Source organism: Eleutherodactylus coqui, chromosome 3, assembly GCF_035609145.1.
Source record: "Eleutherodactylus coqui strain aEleCoq1 chromosome 3, aEleCoq1.hap1, whole genome shotgun sequence".
NCBI classification, from domain to species: Eukaryota; Metazoa; Chordata; class Amphibia; order Anura; family Eleutherodactylidae; genus Eleutherodactylus; species Eleutherodactylus coqui.
In genome coordinates this window covers 4,886,794-4,904,597 of record NC_089839.1, presented here as the reverse complement: position 1 = coordinate 4,904,597, position 17,804 = coordinate 4,886,794, and the positions used below count along the sequence as shown (strand labels likewise).

Genomic DNA, 17,804 nt, shown 5'->3' with positions numbered 1-17,804 from the left:
AAAACAAGTGAAAACAAATCTATTTGTCCAGCCTCTGTCCGTCCTTACGGGCGGTGGACACGTGTGAGCTGCGTGAAAAACATTGCTAAATCATACGCACCCAGCTACGCTTTACTGCTGGCTTCGCCATTTGCTTTCCTTAATTGGGAAAAAAAATACCTGCTCTGCCAGAGTTATAATAACTCTGCTACCCTCACGTTCTGTGACACATTAGCAGGGACACAGCACAGTTATTAAACTTCTCATGTTCATTGAATATACGCAGTGCTGCCTTTTGGTGGAAAAACAAGTGGAAACAAATCTATTTGTCCAGCCTCTGTCCGTCCTTACGGGCGGTGGACACGTGTGAGCTGCGTGAAAAACATTGCTAAATCATACGCACCCAGCTACGCTTTACTGCTGGCTTCGCCATTTGCTTTCCTTAATTGGGAAAAAAATACCTGCTCTGCCAGAGTTATAATAACTCTGCTACCCTCACGTTCTGTGACACATTAGCAGGGACACAGCACAGTTATTAAACTTAGATTATTCATTCACTAGAGGCAGTGGGGCCTTTCGTTTTCCAAAAAGGGAAAAAATTATATTTGGCCTGCAGTCTTGCCCCAATTTATTTCCTGCCTGTGAAATCAAATCACTGGTAATACAGCATGCTGAGGGGTAGGGGTAGGCCTAGAGGACGTGGACGCAGCCGAGGACGCGGAGGGCCAAGTCAGGGTGTGGGCACAGGCCGAGCTCCTGATCCCGGTGTGTCGCAGCCGACTGCTGCGCGATTAGGAGAGAGGCACGTTTCTGGCGTCCCCACATTCATCGCCCAATTAATGGGTCCACGCGGGAGACGGTTATTAGAAAATGAGCAGTGTGAGCAGGTCCTGTCCTGGATGGCAGAAAGTGCTTCGAGCAACCTATCGTCAACACGCAGTTCTGCGCCGTCCACTGCTGCAAATCCGAATCCTCTGTCTGCTGCTCCTCCTTCCTCCCAGCCTCCTCACTCCACTACAATGACACCTGCTCAGGAGCGGGAACACTCCCAGGAACTGTTCTCGGGCCCCTGCTTAGATTGGGCAGCAGCGGTTCCTCTTCCACCAGAGGAGTTTATCGTCACTGATGCCCAACCATTCGAAAGTTCCCGGGGTCCGAGGGAAGAGGCTGGGGACTTCCGCCAACTGTCTCAACAACTTTCTGTGGGTGAGGAGGACGATGACGATCAGACACAGTTGTCTTGCAGTGAGGTAGTAGTAAGGGCAGTAAGTCCAAGGGAGCAGCGCACAGAGGATTCGGAGGAAGAGCAGCAGGACGATGAGGTGACTGACCCCACCTGGTGTGCAACGCTTACTCAGGAGGACAGGTCTTCAGAGGGGGAGTCAAGGGCATCAGCAGGGCAGGTTGCAAGAGGCAGTGCGGTGGCCAGGGCCAGGGGTAGAGGCAGGGCCAGACCGAATAATCCACCAAGTGTTTCCCAAAGCGCCCCCTCGCGCCATGCCACCCTGCAGAGGCCGAGGTGCTCTAAGGTCTGGCAGTTTTTCACAGAGACGCCTGACAACCGACGAACAGTGGTGTGCAACCTTTGTTGCGCAAAGCTCAGCCGGGGAGCCAACACCAACAGCCTCACCACCACCACCATGCGCAGACATATGATGGCCAAGCACCCCACAAGGTGGGACGAAGGCCGTTCACCGCCTCCGTTTTGCACCCCTGCCTCTCCCCCTGTGCCCCAACCTGCCACTGAGATGCAACCCCCCTCTCAGGACACAGGCACTACCGCCTCATGGCCTGCACCCACACCCTCATCTCCGCTGTCCTCGGCCCCATCCAGCAGTGTAGTTCAGCGCACCGTTCAGCCGTCGCTTGCGCAAGTGTTCGAGCGCAAGCGCAAGTACGCCGCCACGCACCCGCACGCTCAAACGTTAACCGTCCGCATAGCAAAATTCATCAGCCTTGAGATGCTGCCGTATAGGGTTGTGGAAACTGAGTCCTTCAAAAGTATCATGGAGGCGGCGGCCCCGCGCTACTCAGTTCCCAGTCGCCACTACTTTTCCCGATGTGCCGTCCCAGCCCTGCACGACCACGTCTCCCGCAACATTGTGCGCGCCCTCACCAACGCGGTTACTGCCACGGTCCACTTAACTACGGACACGTGGACAAGCACAGGCGGGCAGGGCCACTACATCTCCCTGACGGCACATTGGGTGAATTTAGTGGAGGCTGGGACAGAGTCAGAGCCTGGGACCGCTCACGTCCTACCCACCCCCAGAATTGCGGGCCCCAGCTCGGTGCTGGTATCTGCGGAGGTGTATGCTTCCTCCACTAAAGCACCCTCCTCCTCCTCCTCCTCCTCTGTCTCGCAATCAAGATGTGTTAGCAGCAGCATGTCGCCAGCAGTCGGTGTCGCGCGGTGTGGCAGCACAGCGGTGGACAAGCGTCAGCAGGCCGTGCTGAAACTACTCAGCTTAGGCGATAAGAGGCACACGGCCCACGAACTGCTGCAGGGTCTGACAGAGCAGACCGACAGCTGGCTTGCGCCGCTGAGCCTCCAACCGGGCATGGTCGTGTGTGACAACGGGCGTAACCTGGTGGCGGCTCTGCAGCTTGGCAGCCTCACGCACGTGCCATGCCTGGCCCACGTCTTTAATTTGGTGGTTCAGCGGTTTCTGAAAAGCTACCCACGCTTGTCAGACCTGCTCGTAAAGGCGCGCCGGCTCTGCGCACATTTCCGCAAGTCCCACACGGACGCTGCCACCCTGCGCACCCTGCAACATCACTTTAAGCTGCCAGTGCACCGACTGCTGTGCGACGTGCCCACACGGTGGAACTCTACGCTCCACATGTTGGCCAGGCTCTATGAACAACGGAGAGCTATAGTCGAATACCAACTCCAACATGGGCGGCGCAGTGGGAGTCAGCCTCCTCAATTCCTTTCAGAAGAGTGGGCCTGGTTGGCAGACATCTGCCATGTCCTTGGTAATTTTGAGGAGTCTACCCAGGTGGTGAGCGGCGATGCTACAATCATTAGCGTCACCATTCCTCTGCTATGCATCTTGAAAAATTCCCTGCAAACCATAAAGGCAGCTGCTTTGCGCTCGGAAACGGGGGCGGGGGAAGACAGTATGCCGCTGGATAGTCAGGGCACCCTCCTGTCTATTTCTCAGCGCGTACAGGAGGAGGAGGAGGAGCATGAGGAGGATGAGGAGGAGGGGGAAGAGACAGCTTGGGCCGCTACTGACGGTACACCGGCTGATTGCCTGTCATCCTTTCAGCGTGTATGGCCTGAGGAGGAGGAGGAGGAGGAGGAGGAGGAGGAGGATCCTGAAAGTGATCTTCCTAGTGAAGACAGCCATGTGTTGCGTACAGGTACCCTGGCACACATGGCTGACTTCATGTTAGGATGCCTTTCTCGTGACCCTCGCGTTGCACGCATTCTGGCCACTAGGGATTACTGGGTGTACACACTGCTCGACCCACGGTATAAGGAAAACCTGCCCACTCTGATTCCCGAAGAGGAAAGGGGTTCGAGAGTGTTGCTATACCACAGGACCCTTGCGGACAAGCTGATGGTAAAATTCCCAGCCGACAGCGCTAGTGGCAGAAGGCGCAGTACCGAGGGCAAGGTAGCAGGGGATGTGCGTAGATCGAGCAGCATGTACATCCCAGGCAGTGCAACAGTCTTTAAGGGCCTGGCCAGCTTTATGGCTCCCCACCAAGACTGTGTCACCGCTCCCCAGTCACGGCTGAGTCGGCGGGAGCACTGTAAAAGGATGGTGAGGGAGTACGTAGCCGATCGCACGACCATCCTTGGTGACGCCTCTGCCCCCTACAACTACTGGGTGTCGAAGCTGGACACGTGGCCTGAACTAGCGCTGTATGCCCTGGAGGTGCTTGCTTGTCCTGCGGCTAGCGTGTTGTCGGAGAGTGTGTTTAGTGCGGCTGGGGGAATCATCACAGATAAGCGTAGCCGCTTGTCAACCGACAGTGCCGACAGGCTAACACTCATCAAGATGAACAAAGGCTGGATTTCGCCAGACTTCTGTTCTCCACCAGAGGACAGCAGCGATACGTAAGCAATACGAAGGCTGCACCCACGGATGGAAGCTACGTTCTCTCTCACCATCCAAAACGGGGACATTTCTGCTTCATCAATCTGTGTCTAATATTCCTCCTCCTCCTCCTCCTGCTCCTCCTCCTGAAACCTCACGTAATCACGCTGAACGGGCAATTTTTCTTAGGGCCACAAGGCTCACTCAAATAATTTTTCAGAACAATTTTTATAAGTTTCAATGCGCTTAAAAGCATTGGAACTTTAACTTGAACCAATTTTTCGTTACACTGGGCTGCCTCCAGGCCTAGTTACCACTTAAGCCACATTAACCAAAGCGATTAATGGGTTTCACCTGCCCTCTTGGCTGGCCATGGCCAATTTTTGGGATGTACATTAGTACTGTTGATACAGCAATTTTTGTGGGCCCTCGCCTACAGTGTAATCAAATTAATTTTTAGGCCACCTGCATTACAGCTGACGTTACCTCAGCTGTGTTGGGCAATGCAATGGGATATATTTATGTACCGCCGGTGGGTTCCAGGGAGCCACCCATGCTGTAGGTGCACACTGAGTTTTTAATACATCTGTACACTTCTAAAGAACCCGTCTGACTGGGGCATGCAGTGTGGGCCGAAGCCCACCTGTATTACGCACGACATTACTACCTCAGCTGTGTTGGGCAATGCAATGGGATATTTTTGTGTACCGCCGGTGGGTTCCAGGGAGCCACCCATGCTGTAGGTGCACACTGAGTTTTTAATACATCTGTACACTTCTAAAGAACCCGTCTGACTGGGGCATGCAGTGTGGGCCGAAGCCCACCTGTATTACGCACGACATTACTACCTCAGCTGTGTTGGGCAATGCAATGGGATATTTCTATGTACCGCCGGTGGCTTCCTGGCACCCAACCAGGCAGTGGGTCCACAGGGAGTTTAACCTACATGTGTCCACTTGTAAAGAACCCCAGTCTGACTGGGGCATGCAGTGTGGGCCGAAACCCACCTGCATTAACCCTTTCCAGTCCACTGTGTGACCTGTGAAGACATTAGGGTTTAAGGCTGTACAGCTCCGTTGTTGGTAGACGTCCGTCGGGGTTCTCTTACTGTATATTGCCAGCCTCTCTGCTGTCGGAGCCTATCCTACGTGTCAGCTCATGCAGTACTGGCTTTAGCCAGCATATAGCGCCGTTGTATAACAGCAGAAAAAGAGTAAGCCCCCTAGGAAAACCATATACAAATTGGATTGGAAAGGGTTAAGCACAACATTACTACCTCAGCTGTGTTGGGCAATGCAATGGGATATTTCTATGTACCGCCGGTGGCTTCCTGGCACCCACCCATGCTGTAGGTGCACACGGAGTTTTTACTACATCTGTACACTTATAAAGAACCCCAGTCAGACTGGGGCATGCAGTGTGGGCCGAAGCCCACCTGCATTAAGCACGACATTACTACCTCAGCTGTGTTGGGCAATGCAATGGGATATTTCTGTGTACCGCCGGTGGGTTCCAGGGAGCCACCCATGCTGTGGGTCGACAGGGACTTCACAATAGGGAGTTGTACCTGCCTGTGTCTATGAATTAAAAAGCCCGGTCTGACTGGGGCATGCAGACACCTTGACAGAATGAATAGTGTGTGGCACATAGGTTCCCCATTGCTATGCCCACGTGTGCAGCTCCTGATGGCGGTGGCACAGGATTCTATTTCTCATTGCTTCTGTAAAGCATTGTGGGCTATCGCTCCGCCACTTTTAAAGAGGGTCGCTGCCTAGCCGTGCCAACCTCTGCAGTGTGTGCCTGCGGTCCCTCGTCATGGCAGACGCAATTCTAAATAGACATGAGCGTGGTGTGGCATGAGGGCAGCTGAAGGCTGCCCAGGGACACTTTGGTGTGCGCTGTGGGGGGGAGGGGGGGCGGTTGGGCAGCATGTAACCCAGGAGAAGTGTCAGTGGAGTGTCATGCAGGCAGTGATTGTGCTTTGTTGGAGGTAGTGTGGTGCTTAGCAAAGGTATGCCATGCTAATGAGGGCTTTTCAGAAGTAAAAGTTGTTGGGAGGGGGGGGGGCCCACTCTTGCCGGTATTGTGGCTTAATAGTGGGACCTGTGAACTTGAGATGCAGCCCAACACGTAGCCCCTCGCCTGCCCTATCCGTCACTGTGTCATTCCCATCACTTTCCTGAATTGCCCAGATTTTCACACATGAAAACCTTAGCGAGCATCGGCGAAATACAAAAATGTTCTGGTCGCCCATTGACTTCAATGGGGTTCGTTGTTCGAAACGAACCCTCGAGCATCACGGGAAGTTCGTTCCGAATAACGAACACCCGAACATTTTGGTGTTCGCTCATCTCTAGTTAAGAATGATGTTGAGAAGGTCGAACTTTTTAATTCCTATTTTGTATCTGTTTTCTCTCAGAAAGTAGATGCAACATCAGCTGATCTTCCCTGTGCTATTGGGGGAATATAAATCTGCAGGCAGAGAGATGGCAATATAATCTGTAAGCAGAGAGATGGTGAGGGAACACTTAGCTGACTTAGATGAATCCAAGTCTCAAGGTCAAGACGAATTACATCCTAGGATACTAAAGGAAGCAGTGGAGGTAATTCCTGAACCACTTACCGTAATCTGTGAAAATTCCTGGAGAACAGGAGAAGTCCCAGAAGATTGGGAAAGGGTAAATGTTGTCCCTAACTTCAAAAAAGGGAAGAAGGTGGATTCAGGAAACTACCGGCCTGTGAGTCTGACTTCTATACCGGGAAAGATTTTTGAACAGATTATTAAACAGCATGTATGCAAGTACTTGGATGAGAATGGAGTAATTAGCCAGAGCCAGCATGGGTTTGTAATAAACAAGTCATGCCAGACAAATCTAATTTCCTTCTATGACAGAATCACCGACTGGGTTGATCAGGGAAATGCGGTGGATATAGTATATCTTGACTTTAGTAAAGCATTTGACAAAGTATCCCATACGATACTTATTGAAAAAATGACCAAATATGGGATTGACAAGGCAACTGTTAGGTGGATTCACATCTGGCTGAGTGATTGTACTCAAAGAGTGGTCATAAATGGCTGCACATCCAAGTGGAAGAATATATCAAGTGGGGTACCACAAGGCTCTGTCCTAGGCCCAGTGTTGTTCAACATTGTTATAAATGATCTGGAGGAGGGAATTGAGAAGAAACGTATTAAATTCGTAGATGACACAAAGCTAGGAGGGATAGCTAACACTAGGGAAGAGAGGGAGAGTATTCAAAAAGATCTAGAAAAGCTTGAACAGTGGGCGACGACTAACAGAATGGTATTTAACAAGAAGAAATGCAAAGTCCTACATCTAGGCAAGAAAAAATTTTAAAAAAGTACATACAGAATGGGAGGAATTGGGCTAAGCAGCAGCACATGTGAAGAAGACTTGGGTATACTAATAGATCATAGACTGAACATGAGTCAGCAATATGATGCAACAGCAAAAAAGTCAAACACAATTCTGGGATGTATTAAGAGAAGCATAGAGTCTAGATCACGTGAGATCATTATCCCCCTCTACTTTTCTTTAGTCAGACCTCATCTGAAATACTGGGTTCAGTTCTGGGCACCCTGATTTAAAAAAATACATCGACAAACTGGAGCAAGTTACCTAGATGGTGAGCGGTCTGCAAATCATGTCCTATGAGGAACGGGTAAAGGATCTGGGAATGTTTAGCAGAAGAGAAGGCTGAGAGGAGACTTAATAGCATTCTACAAATATCTGAAGGGCTGTCACAGTGCAGAGGGATCAGCCCTATTCTCACCTGCACAAGAAAAGACTAGAAGCAATGGGATGAGACTGAAAGGGTGGAGACACAGATTAGATATTAGACAGTGAGGGGATCAATGGGTAGAACTGGTTTCCACGGGAGGTGGGCAGTTCTCCTTCAATGGAAATCTTCAGACGCTGGACAGACATCTGCCTGGAATGATTTAGTGATCCTGCGTTGTACTGGGGGTTGGACCAGATGACCCCGGAAGTCCCTTCCAACTCTACCATTCTATGATTCTTTTTTGCATGATACAGCTTCAACTTGCATTTATGGATTGCAGGTGAACTGTGTTCACAGACAATGACCTCTGGAAGCAGAGGCGTTACTTAAAGCTCCTGGGCCCCAATGCAAAACCTGTAACGGGGCCCCCAACTGTAATGCTTTACTCATAGTACTGGGTTCCCTATATGGAAAAGAGAGGCCTTATGGGCCCCCTAAGGCTCCTGGGCCCGGGTGCAACCGCATCCCCTGCATCCTCTATAGTTACGCCCCTGCCTGGAAGTATACAGAATCATGCCTGTTTATACTGCAGTGATGCCTGAGGGCCCGTAGATCTCAAGCATGCAGTACTGACCATTGACCTTGTCCCTTGTGCGCATTAATTTCTTCAGATTCTCTGAACCTTTTGATGATATTCTGTACTGTAGATGGTGGGATATTCAAAGTCTTCACAATTTTATGTTGAGGAACATTTTTCTGAAATTATTCCACAATTTTTCGACGCAGTTTTTGACCAGTTAGTGAACCTCCGACCATCTTTGCTTCTAACAGACTCTGCCTCTCTAACATGCTCTTTTTATACACGGTCATGTGACTTAGTAGACAATATATTCTCCGGCTGTTTTTCATTAGTTTCACTTACTTTTCCAGCCTTTTGTTAAGCCTGCCCCAACTTTTGTGAGATGTGTTGCTGCCATCATTTTCTATACGACTTCCTTCCACCTTCTGATATGTCCTATTGTGGATAAAATATAATTAGATGAGATTTCCAAATCATTGTATTCTCTTTTTTCTTTACATTTATTTACATTTCACATTGTACCGAGTTTTTTGGAATTGGAGTTGTATTACTTTTGTCATGAAGCGGCTGTTGTTGTAGATTTTGTAGCCTATTAATTAGATTAAGTGCTGTACAATAATGTGAGTGCGCTGCAGATAAAGGCAGATGTAAATCTTAGCTACAATCATAAATAGTCTCACCTTTGCCCTTGTGGTCATTGTTCCAATGAGCGCTTTATTTAATTAATAGGGCCAGGCTGGGGATCGCTGACGGTTTCCTCCCCTCTGGTGATTGAACTGATGCACATCTACCATTTTCCAAGATACTGTAAAACTTATCTTTTAGTTCCCAGGAAGAAGAGACAAAGCTTTATTGTAGTTAATGCCTTTAGATAGATATGTCAGCCGACTGCTATACCTGTCAAAGTTTCAGCCTAGTGTGCATGTGTTCTTAAAGCAGTGGTCCAGGAATTCAACAAAATGATCAGCCTCTATGCATCTTGTGGAAACCCATTCTAGGTGAATGCACCTCCAGATTGGAGGAGGAAGTGGGTGTGGCCAAAAGGCAGGGATACAATTTAATGCCAAACTATTTGCTCCTGTCAGGCTTATCATTCAGCCTAACAGGAACTAGCGGTGTGGCCTTAGACTTTGCCTCCACCTCCTTGTCCCTCCAGTTTAGAGATGCATTCCCCTTCCTAAGATAGGCTTGCACATGTTGCATGGACAGCGGCCATTTTGTTGAATTTCTGAACAATCCCTTTAATGAGGGCAGGGGAGTAAGCTGCTGCTGATTCCTCTAATAGAGGCTTATCTCCCCAAAGAACAGAGATATGAGTCAAAATAAAATCCATCTGTCCCATCCTCACCCTTATTGGGAGAGACGGGAGCCCCTATACACACCGTAGTGATTTATTACATTTGCACCAAAATTATGGTGCTAAAAAGTTGCAATTTTGGTGCAAGTGACATTTTTACAACAAAAAGTGTAACTTTATATGGTTTTAGCCTTGTCACTAAAGAGTGGGTGACACAAGAGGCAGGGAAGCCATGACCTGCCACATTTACAATACTTTTCACCTGAAAACTAGCGATTATAGCTGAAGTCTACGCCATCTCGTAGCTGGTGTGAGTTTCTTCTTCTGCTTCATGGGCGATCCTAGACCTATATAATATTAAGATGCAGATGTCTCTTAATATATTAGGCATGTCTTCAGATATCGGGGCTAAAACTGGTTTCAATAAATCAGCCTCCATAAGTTTGACCAATTCCACCAAAGTCAGCAGTTCAGACAACAGTAATCAATGTGTATGGCCAGATTAATAGTTGAATCCATTGCAGAAGTTTGGGTATGAATGGTGACTCTCAGGAGCAAGGCTAGTTTTTTCATCTTATAGATTAAATTTCATTATGAGAATGCTTGACAACTAGAACTTTGTGAAGCGGACATCAACTGACTGTGCAACATGAGGAGAGGAGCCGTGTGGTGAGCTGCAACGTATGCTATATGTTTACAGACCGACCAGAGGAAAGGTCCAACTTCACCTGCCAGAAATGGAAGCTTGTGTCTCTACTGGAGGAAAAGGTGCAAAGTCTTCAGGAGAGAATAGCTACATTGTAACTCATTAAGGAAAATGAGGATTGCCTTGACAGAAGAAGAAAGTATTCAGAATATAGAAAGAGAAGAAATGTTCAATGTACTTGCAGAAGCGGAAGAATGGAAGCATGTGACCCAAAGAACCAAGAGGATCAGGAGTTAGTTAGCACCCATACTGTTTGGGAAATGGTACCAGGTTCTCATACAGGAGAACAATGAGGAGGTGCAGCAAAAATGCCTTTGTCCACAAAGAACAGTCTAGTAAGCACCCAGAATCCTCTTGAATGGAGAAAAAGAGGTGTTGTGAAGAAGAGGAGGAGGAAAATACTGGCTGTGGGGGATTCCCTATTGAGAGGAACAGAGGCCGCTCTCTGCAGACCTGGCACCTCACGAGAGGGCTGCTGTCCTCCAGGGGCACAAATCACAGATGTGTCTGATAGGCTGTCAAGACTCTTCAGTCCTACAGAACACCACCCATTCCTACTAATACATGTAGGGACAAATGACACTGCAAAAAAGGACCTTGTAACTATCTGCAGAGACTTTGAAGACCTCGGAAAGAAGGGGAAGGAACTATGAGCTCAGGTGGTCTTCACATCCATCCTCCAACTGGATGGCCCTGGAATAAGAAGATGGAACAGGATTCTAGAGGTGAACAACTGGCTACATCGATGGTGCCATCAGCAAAGATTTAAATTTCTAGACCATGGAGTGAATTACCTATATGATGGACTGCTTGTTAGAGACGGGTTGCATCTTACAAAAACAGGTAAGCATGTATTTGGCAGGTGCCTTTCTACACTCATTAGGAGAGCTTTAATCTAGAACAATATGAAAAGGTAGGTGAAAGTCCAAGTAAAAATATACAGCTAAATAATATATTTGAGACCCTCGCTACTAGAAGTGGAACGAAAGAGCAAAGATAAACAATTTAGAAGTAAAATAGAGGAACAAGAGACCCCGATCACAAACTAACATGTTTCTACAGAAATGCACAGAGCATAGGAAACAAACCAGGAGAATTGGAGCTCCAAACACAGGAAGAGAAATATGATGTCATAGGCATCACGGAAATTTGGTGGGATGATACACATGATTGGATACAAGGCTTGAAGGATACAACTTATCTATAAGAAACAGACCTAATAAAAGGGGAGGAGGTGTTGTGTTGTATGTTAGGAAAACATTCATCTCCACCGAGATTCAAGCTTCAGAGCTGAGAGTTCTGTAGAAACTGGGTAGAATACAAGGAGAGAACAACAGAAAGAACACCATTGTAGGCATTTACTATAGGCCACCGGGACAAGCAGGAGATATGGAGGAACTCCTTCTACATCAGATGGCCAAGCTCTCAAAGAAGCCCAACATAGCGATCATGGGAGATTTTACCCATCCAGACATTTGTTGGGAATCTGTCAGGTAAAAGTAATGGATCGAACAGATTCTTATCCGCTCTTACTGACAACTTTATCTTTCAAAAGGCAGAAGATAAAACAAGGGGATCTGCTATCTTGGACCTAATTCTTACCAACAGGGAGGGAATGGTTGAGGAAGTAAGGGTGGCTGGGACCTTAGGAGGCAGTGATCATGATATCCTTGAATTGTGTATAAAAAGGGGAGGAAGACCTGAGAAGACTCACACTTAAAGGGGTTGTCCCACGCCTAAACAGTAAAAAAATTTTTTGTCCAGTCCCCCAGTAACAGCAAAGGAATACTGCTGCCATGTGTTATTTAAAAAAAAAAAAAAATTCTCTCACCTGGATCCCCGTTCAGCAACTTTAAAAAATCTTCTGTCCAAGATGGCGCCGCTGGTCTTCTCCCACGGTGCACCGTGGATGTTCTTCTGCAGTCTGTGCTCCACTGCCGATTCCAGCCACCTCATTGGCTGATCAGCACCACGTGACGGAGGCGGAGCTACGTGATGACGCGGAGAAGAGGATGGCCGAGGGAGGAGCCAGGACGCAGCTCATGAGCCCGTACCATCCAGAAGAGGAATCGTTTCTGCGCAAGCGCGACTGATCCAGCGACCAGAGGAGAAGTTTGGAAACGGGGACGCCAGCACAGGGGGCGGACCCCCTGTAGGTAAGTAAATAACTTCTGTATGGCCAATATTTAATGCACGATGTATATTACAAAGTGCATTAATATGGCCATACAGAAGTGCTTAACTGTACTTTGTTTTGCGGGACAACCCCTTTAAGATTTATTTTTAGAAAGGCAGATTCTAATAGGCTCAGAAAGAGTATAGGAAGAATCCAATGGCTGGATGTTCTTTTGGACAGAAATGTCCAAGAAGATTGGGAAATATTGTGAAATGAGATTCTCAAATCACAATCATTAACAATCTTTAAAAGAAGGAAGAAAGGGAAGTGTTTAAACAGACCAGGATGGATGAACACAGAACTAAAATGAAAAAGTTTGACCCAGTGTATGCCAGTAGCGCAAAATGTTCTCAGTGAGAGAAACCAAGTAATCTTGTAGATATGATACCTTTTAATGGCTAACAAAAATACATGATGTCATAGCGAGCTTTCAAACCTACTTAGTGTTCTTCTTCATGCTTAAATGGAATAGATCAGAAGAGGCATGTATATATACACATACATATAAAAAGGCACAGACATGGTGTGATTAATTTGCACTTAAAAAAATACCAGACCTGAATGAGTAGAAGGGTAAATACTTAATTAGTCCACTGATAAGGGATGTGAAAGTTTTATGGTTTTTAAATTGGAGTTAGAGGATCATCAGGCCATTGTGTTATCTATGCTACAGATTTCTCATATTTTCCACTGATGCAAGAAGCCCCTTCCAAGGTTCATTCCGTTCTTGAGAGTGTCAAAGATTGTTATAAGCTTCTACTCCCAAATTCTTCTGTGATGGTGGGATTTGAAATTGCCTTTTAATATAGTAGCTTTCATATGTTCTATGTTGTGTCCATGGCTAGAAAAAATCTTTACCACAGGTAATTCTGCCTTTCTCTCTTTAATTGTGTGGCAATGAGATCTTATCCTCGCTCTCAGTTTTTGTCCTATTTGTCCAACATAAAGGCCTCCAACAGGACATTTATTGCACTGGATCAGGTACACAACATCAGACGTGGAACATGTGAATGTCCCCTGGATCTTATATTCTGCTATATGTTGGGGATTTGTATCCTTTCCATGGTCCATACATGTGAGCAGGTCTTGCAGGTTCTTAGGTTACAGGGATAAATTCTTTTTTGTGTGTCAAAAGGAGGAGACACAGATTCAATTTTCGAAAAATCTTTAAGACAGTGAGGGGGATCAATAAGTGGAACAGGTTGCCAAAGGAGGTGGGGAGTTCTCCTTCAATGGAAGTCTTCAGAGGCTGAACAGAAATCTGTTTGGGATGATTTAGTGACCCTGCATCGAGCAGAGGGTTGGACCCGATGACCCTGGAGGACCCAATGACCCTGGAAGTCGCTTCCAATTCCATGAAATAGTTCCAAACTGGGCAATTTCCTAGGTCTACAGATTTCTACAGGTATACAGTTTTCTGGAGCTCTCTAAACTACCATAGATTTCTACTTCTCATGCACAGGAAACTTAAGATATGCATAATATATATTAAGAGGCATGCACCAGCTCAACAAGCGCCAGTCTTAATAAATCAGTCCATAGATGTTTGGCCAATTCCATCAAAATTAGTGGGTTGAGACAACAGTTACAATAATTGTATGGCCAGTTGAAGGGTTGGGTGAATTGTAGAAGTTAGAGTGTGCCAAACTGGGCACTTACCTGGGGCTACGGTTTTCTAGGGGTCTCTAAGAGCAGAACCCCCAAGAACAACCTGAGAGGGGAACAAAAAAAATCATTGCACCTGTGGACTACTTGAACAAACTGAAATTGGAGTTGGCATCATGACCCAAACATGTCATATGACCTCGACAGGCTTATGTCCTTCAACACTGTTCCTAACTGAATGTTTGTAGTCATACGAGATATGAGATGCCATGTGACCAACATTATGTTTATTCTTACTGAATTATCCCATGGATGTTAATTAGTTATTTGCATGAACTAGAGCACCCCTTTAAAAACAAAGTCACACAAGTGATATTCAAGATCTTATATTGTCAGGTTTATTTTTTTTTTATTTTAAGAGGACATCACCATTTTTTATTCCAATGGTTTTATCAGTCTTGATACAATGTTTGCATTCAGTTTCCATGTTGCTTTCACATTTCTTTTCTTCCAGGTGCAGCTAGACCATGGGAACCTTACCGTAAAATATAAAAGTCACTCTTCTTCACTAATACAAGTTAATCTCTGGGCTGGGCTGTCATACTGCGATGGCCGATGGAACCACATACAGTTTAAAAAGGAGGGTGAACATTTTTGTGTGCGGTTCAATAACTTGATGGAACAGATGGTTGAGCCTGAAGCTCTTGAGATAAAGGTCAACTCTCCAGTCTTCGTCGGAGGAGTCCCACAGTCTGTACAAACCTTATTTTCAGAACTTCATATGCAACAAGGTAAAATTATAGAAAAAGTTTTCATGGTAAACATTTCAGTTGATTAGCAACCCCCCCTGGTCAGATATTGATGGCCTTCTATGTTACAGTTATGGAAAACCAGTTTAACGCATTTATTCCAAATGGCCTACTGATTAAACAATAAATTGTTTGAAGTAGTTGTCTCATCTGGACCATACGGTTGTCATATAAAGGGATTTGCCTTCCAGTGACAAGTAGCGGCCCTTACTCTGGTAGATCCAGGCTGTCTGTGTATTAAAGGGGTAATTCCAGCTAGAGGAGACATAGTATTTGTCATGTAATTGGATGTTGATCTGCTATGCCTCAGAACTGATTGGACTTGGGGCTAGATCTAGGTGAAGCACCTGGGGTTCCCTGGTTTTGCCTTTTCACCCTACTAATTGGGATTTGGTCTTTGCTGCGGGGACCCCCCAGTCCTGGAAATATTCTCAGTTAAGGGGCAGCTGATGCGCTTGATTATGTTTTCTATATTGCGATACCGAAAGGTGTAGATAGAGATGCTGTGATAGAACAGAGCCGGAGTCAGGGCAATACTTTCACAATGTAGAAAGCCAAGGGTCAGGGCAGGCAGCAGACAAGAGAAAGTGTAGTTAAATAACAAGATTACAGAGGTTGGGGAAGCTAGATGGTTCAGGCACGTATCAAATACCAGGAAATGAGACAGAAACACATTTGCACCTTCACACAGTATAGGGACTGGTTGCTCAGGCACCTGCTAATGGGTGGAGTAGCCCTAAAGAGCCCACGACCTGACAGGATTGCTTGGGGACTGCAAAGTTGGATGCATGCAAACTGGATGCATACTCACACTCAATGAGAACCAGGAAACTGACAGGAGATGTAGTGTCTGCCACAGACAACACCGGCCATCACCAACAGCTGGAGGAGGTAGGAGACACCAGCCATGACCAGCAGCCATAACATGTGATCAATCAAATCAATAGCTGCCCATCTGCAGGGTTGATCCCATCTTATGAAGTGATGGCCCACTAGAAGGAAGGGCATGCAGCATTGGTTTAGCCATGTTGCCAGTCACCCATTCGTGCAGGGCATGGGCAAGCGACCCACTAGGAAGGGCATGCAGCACTAAACTACATTGTGTCTGCTTCATTCTCACAATCGGTGATGATCCCAGAGGTTGGATCACCACTGATCATAAAATGATGATATGTCCTAGAGATACAGTATCTATACGGTTACTTTATAATCAGTGACAGTCCAACCTCTGGGGTCCCCACCAATCCTGAGAATGAACAGGACTCAGTATGTAAAATGGGAAATCCCTTTAAATGGTCAGTCATTCATTTGATTGGTTGCATGTAATACTAAATGTCTCCTCTTATGGCCTCTGCAGTGGAGATGAGCCGTTGTTTGCAGGGGATCTCTGGAGACGCTCACATTAAAGGTAATATCTGTGTTTAGACAAACCCTAGGATGTACTGTATATTGGCCAAGCCCACCGATTGACCGTCATCTAATGTGCATGGGGCCTGCCAGATCTCCCCGCTGTAGATGTCGGTGAGGCAAGGATCAGTCAGCTGCATGTTAACTGATGCTTTTGTTCTCAAGAGATAAGCCAGAGCCGGAGGTGTCTGGCAGCAGCTTTCCCCACTCACTACCTTGAGAACATAGACGCTCCCCGGAGCCACGTATCTGTGTGTGCGGGGCCATCAGCAGAGCGCTCAGTGGTGGCCACCTAGTGGCTACCGTGTGGGCCGCTCATTCATCCGGGTTCTTATTTGGGGTGTAAGAAGTTTAGTAAAGCAGCGCGCCTTCTCCCAATCCCCCCCCCCCCCAGATTGATGTAGTCCGAGGCTGCATGTACAATGGATGCTATTAGAGAGGAGACTCTCCAGGGATGGCTACCAAAATCTGTTATCATGTGAAAACTACAGAGAGCCTTATTGAAATACATGATGTGGATACGGCTCCCCCGAGGCTTCCGGCTACATCATAATTTGCTTCTTATTACTTAGTCTTCATGACCTGAGAACTTTTCAAAGAGACAGAAAATGCTGAGCTGGCAGTAATTTCTTCTCTCTGTGAAGGATCTTCCTGCATTCTGAAAGTCAGTTTTTATTGTTATTTTTGTATTGTTTGGAGATCTACAGGAATATTATTGTATGTAACATTTACTACAGAACATACAGATGGGATCGGAAAGCGGCGCCGCTGCAGTCTGTCTGTCTGATATCTGTCTGTTAGCCATTTATATATTCATTTTACTGTCTTTCTTTCTCATATCCTTCCTCCCTCCCTTTTTAACATCCATTTATTCCTTCCCTCCATATTGTCTTCCTTTCTCCATTCCTGGTACATTATACCATGTGTTGTATGACTGGTACATTATACCATGTGTTGTATGACTGCTACATTATACCATGTGTTGTATGACTGCTACATTATACTGTGTGATGTATGACTGGTACATTATACCATGTGATGTATGACTGGTACATTATACCATGTGATGTATGACTGGTACATTATACTGTGTGATGTATGACTGGTATATTATACCATGTGATGTATGACTGGTATATTATACAATGTAATGTATGTCTGGTACATTATACTATGGGATGTATGACTGGTATATTATACTATGTGATGTATGTCGAGGGTTAATCTGTTCAAACAGACTGGTCAGTTATGTTGTCCGGTTCCAAATTGACCTAAGCAGGAGCGCTCCTTGAGAGTCAAAGTACTGACCATACACGGTATATGGTGAAGTAATGAACTCTGAGTTTATTATTTGCATAGTCTCAGTCTTTATAGAAGATCGCCCACGCAGGGACGCGACCTCTGGTAATACAGGGAATAACCTCGTGATTTCCATACATCTTAAAA

The 17,804-nt window shown here is 46.6% G+C and overlaps 1 protein-coding gene across 1 annotated transcript in view; it reads left to right on the top strand.

The window, feature by feature from the left end:
- Positions 1 to 17,804, top strand: part of USH2A (usherin) — a 903,954-nt gene that overhangs the window by 355,773 nt on the left and 530,377 nt on the right. The window contains exons 24-25 of the mRNA XM_066594449.1: positions 10,043 to 10,146; positions 14,657 to 14,933. Of these exons, the coding sequence (XP_066450546.1) occupies positions 10,043 to 10,146; positions 14,657 to 14,933 (381 nt within the window). The remainder of the gene's footprint in view (positions 1 to 10,042; positions 10,147 to 14,656; positions 14,934 to 17,804) is intronic.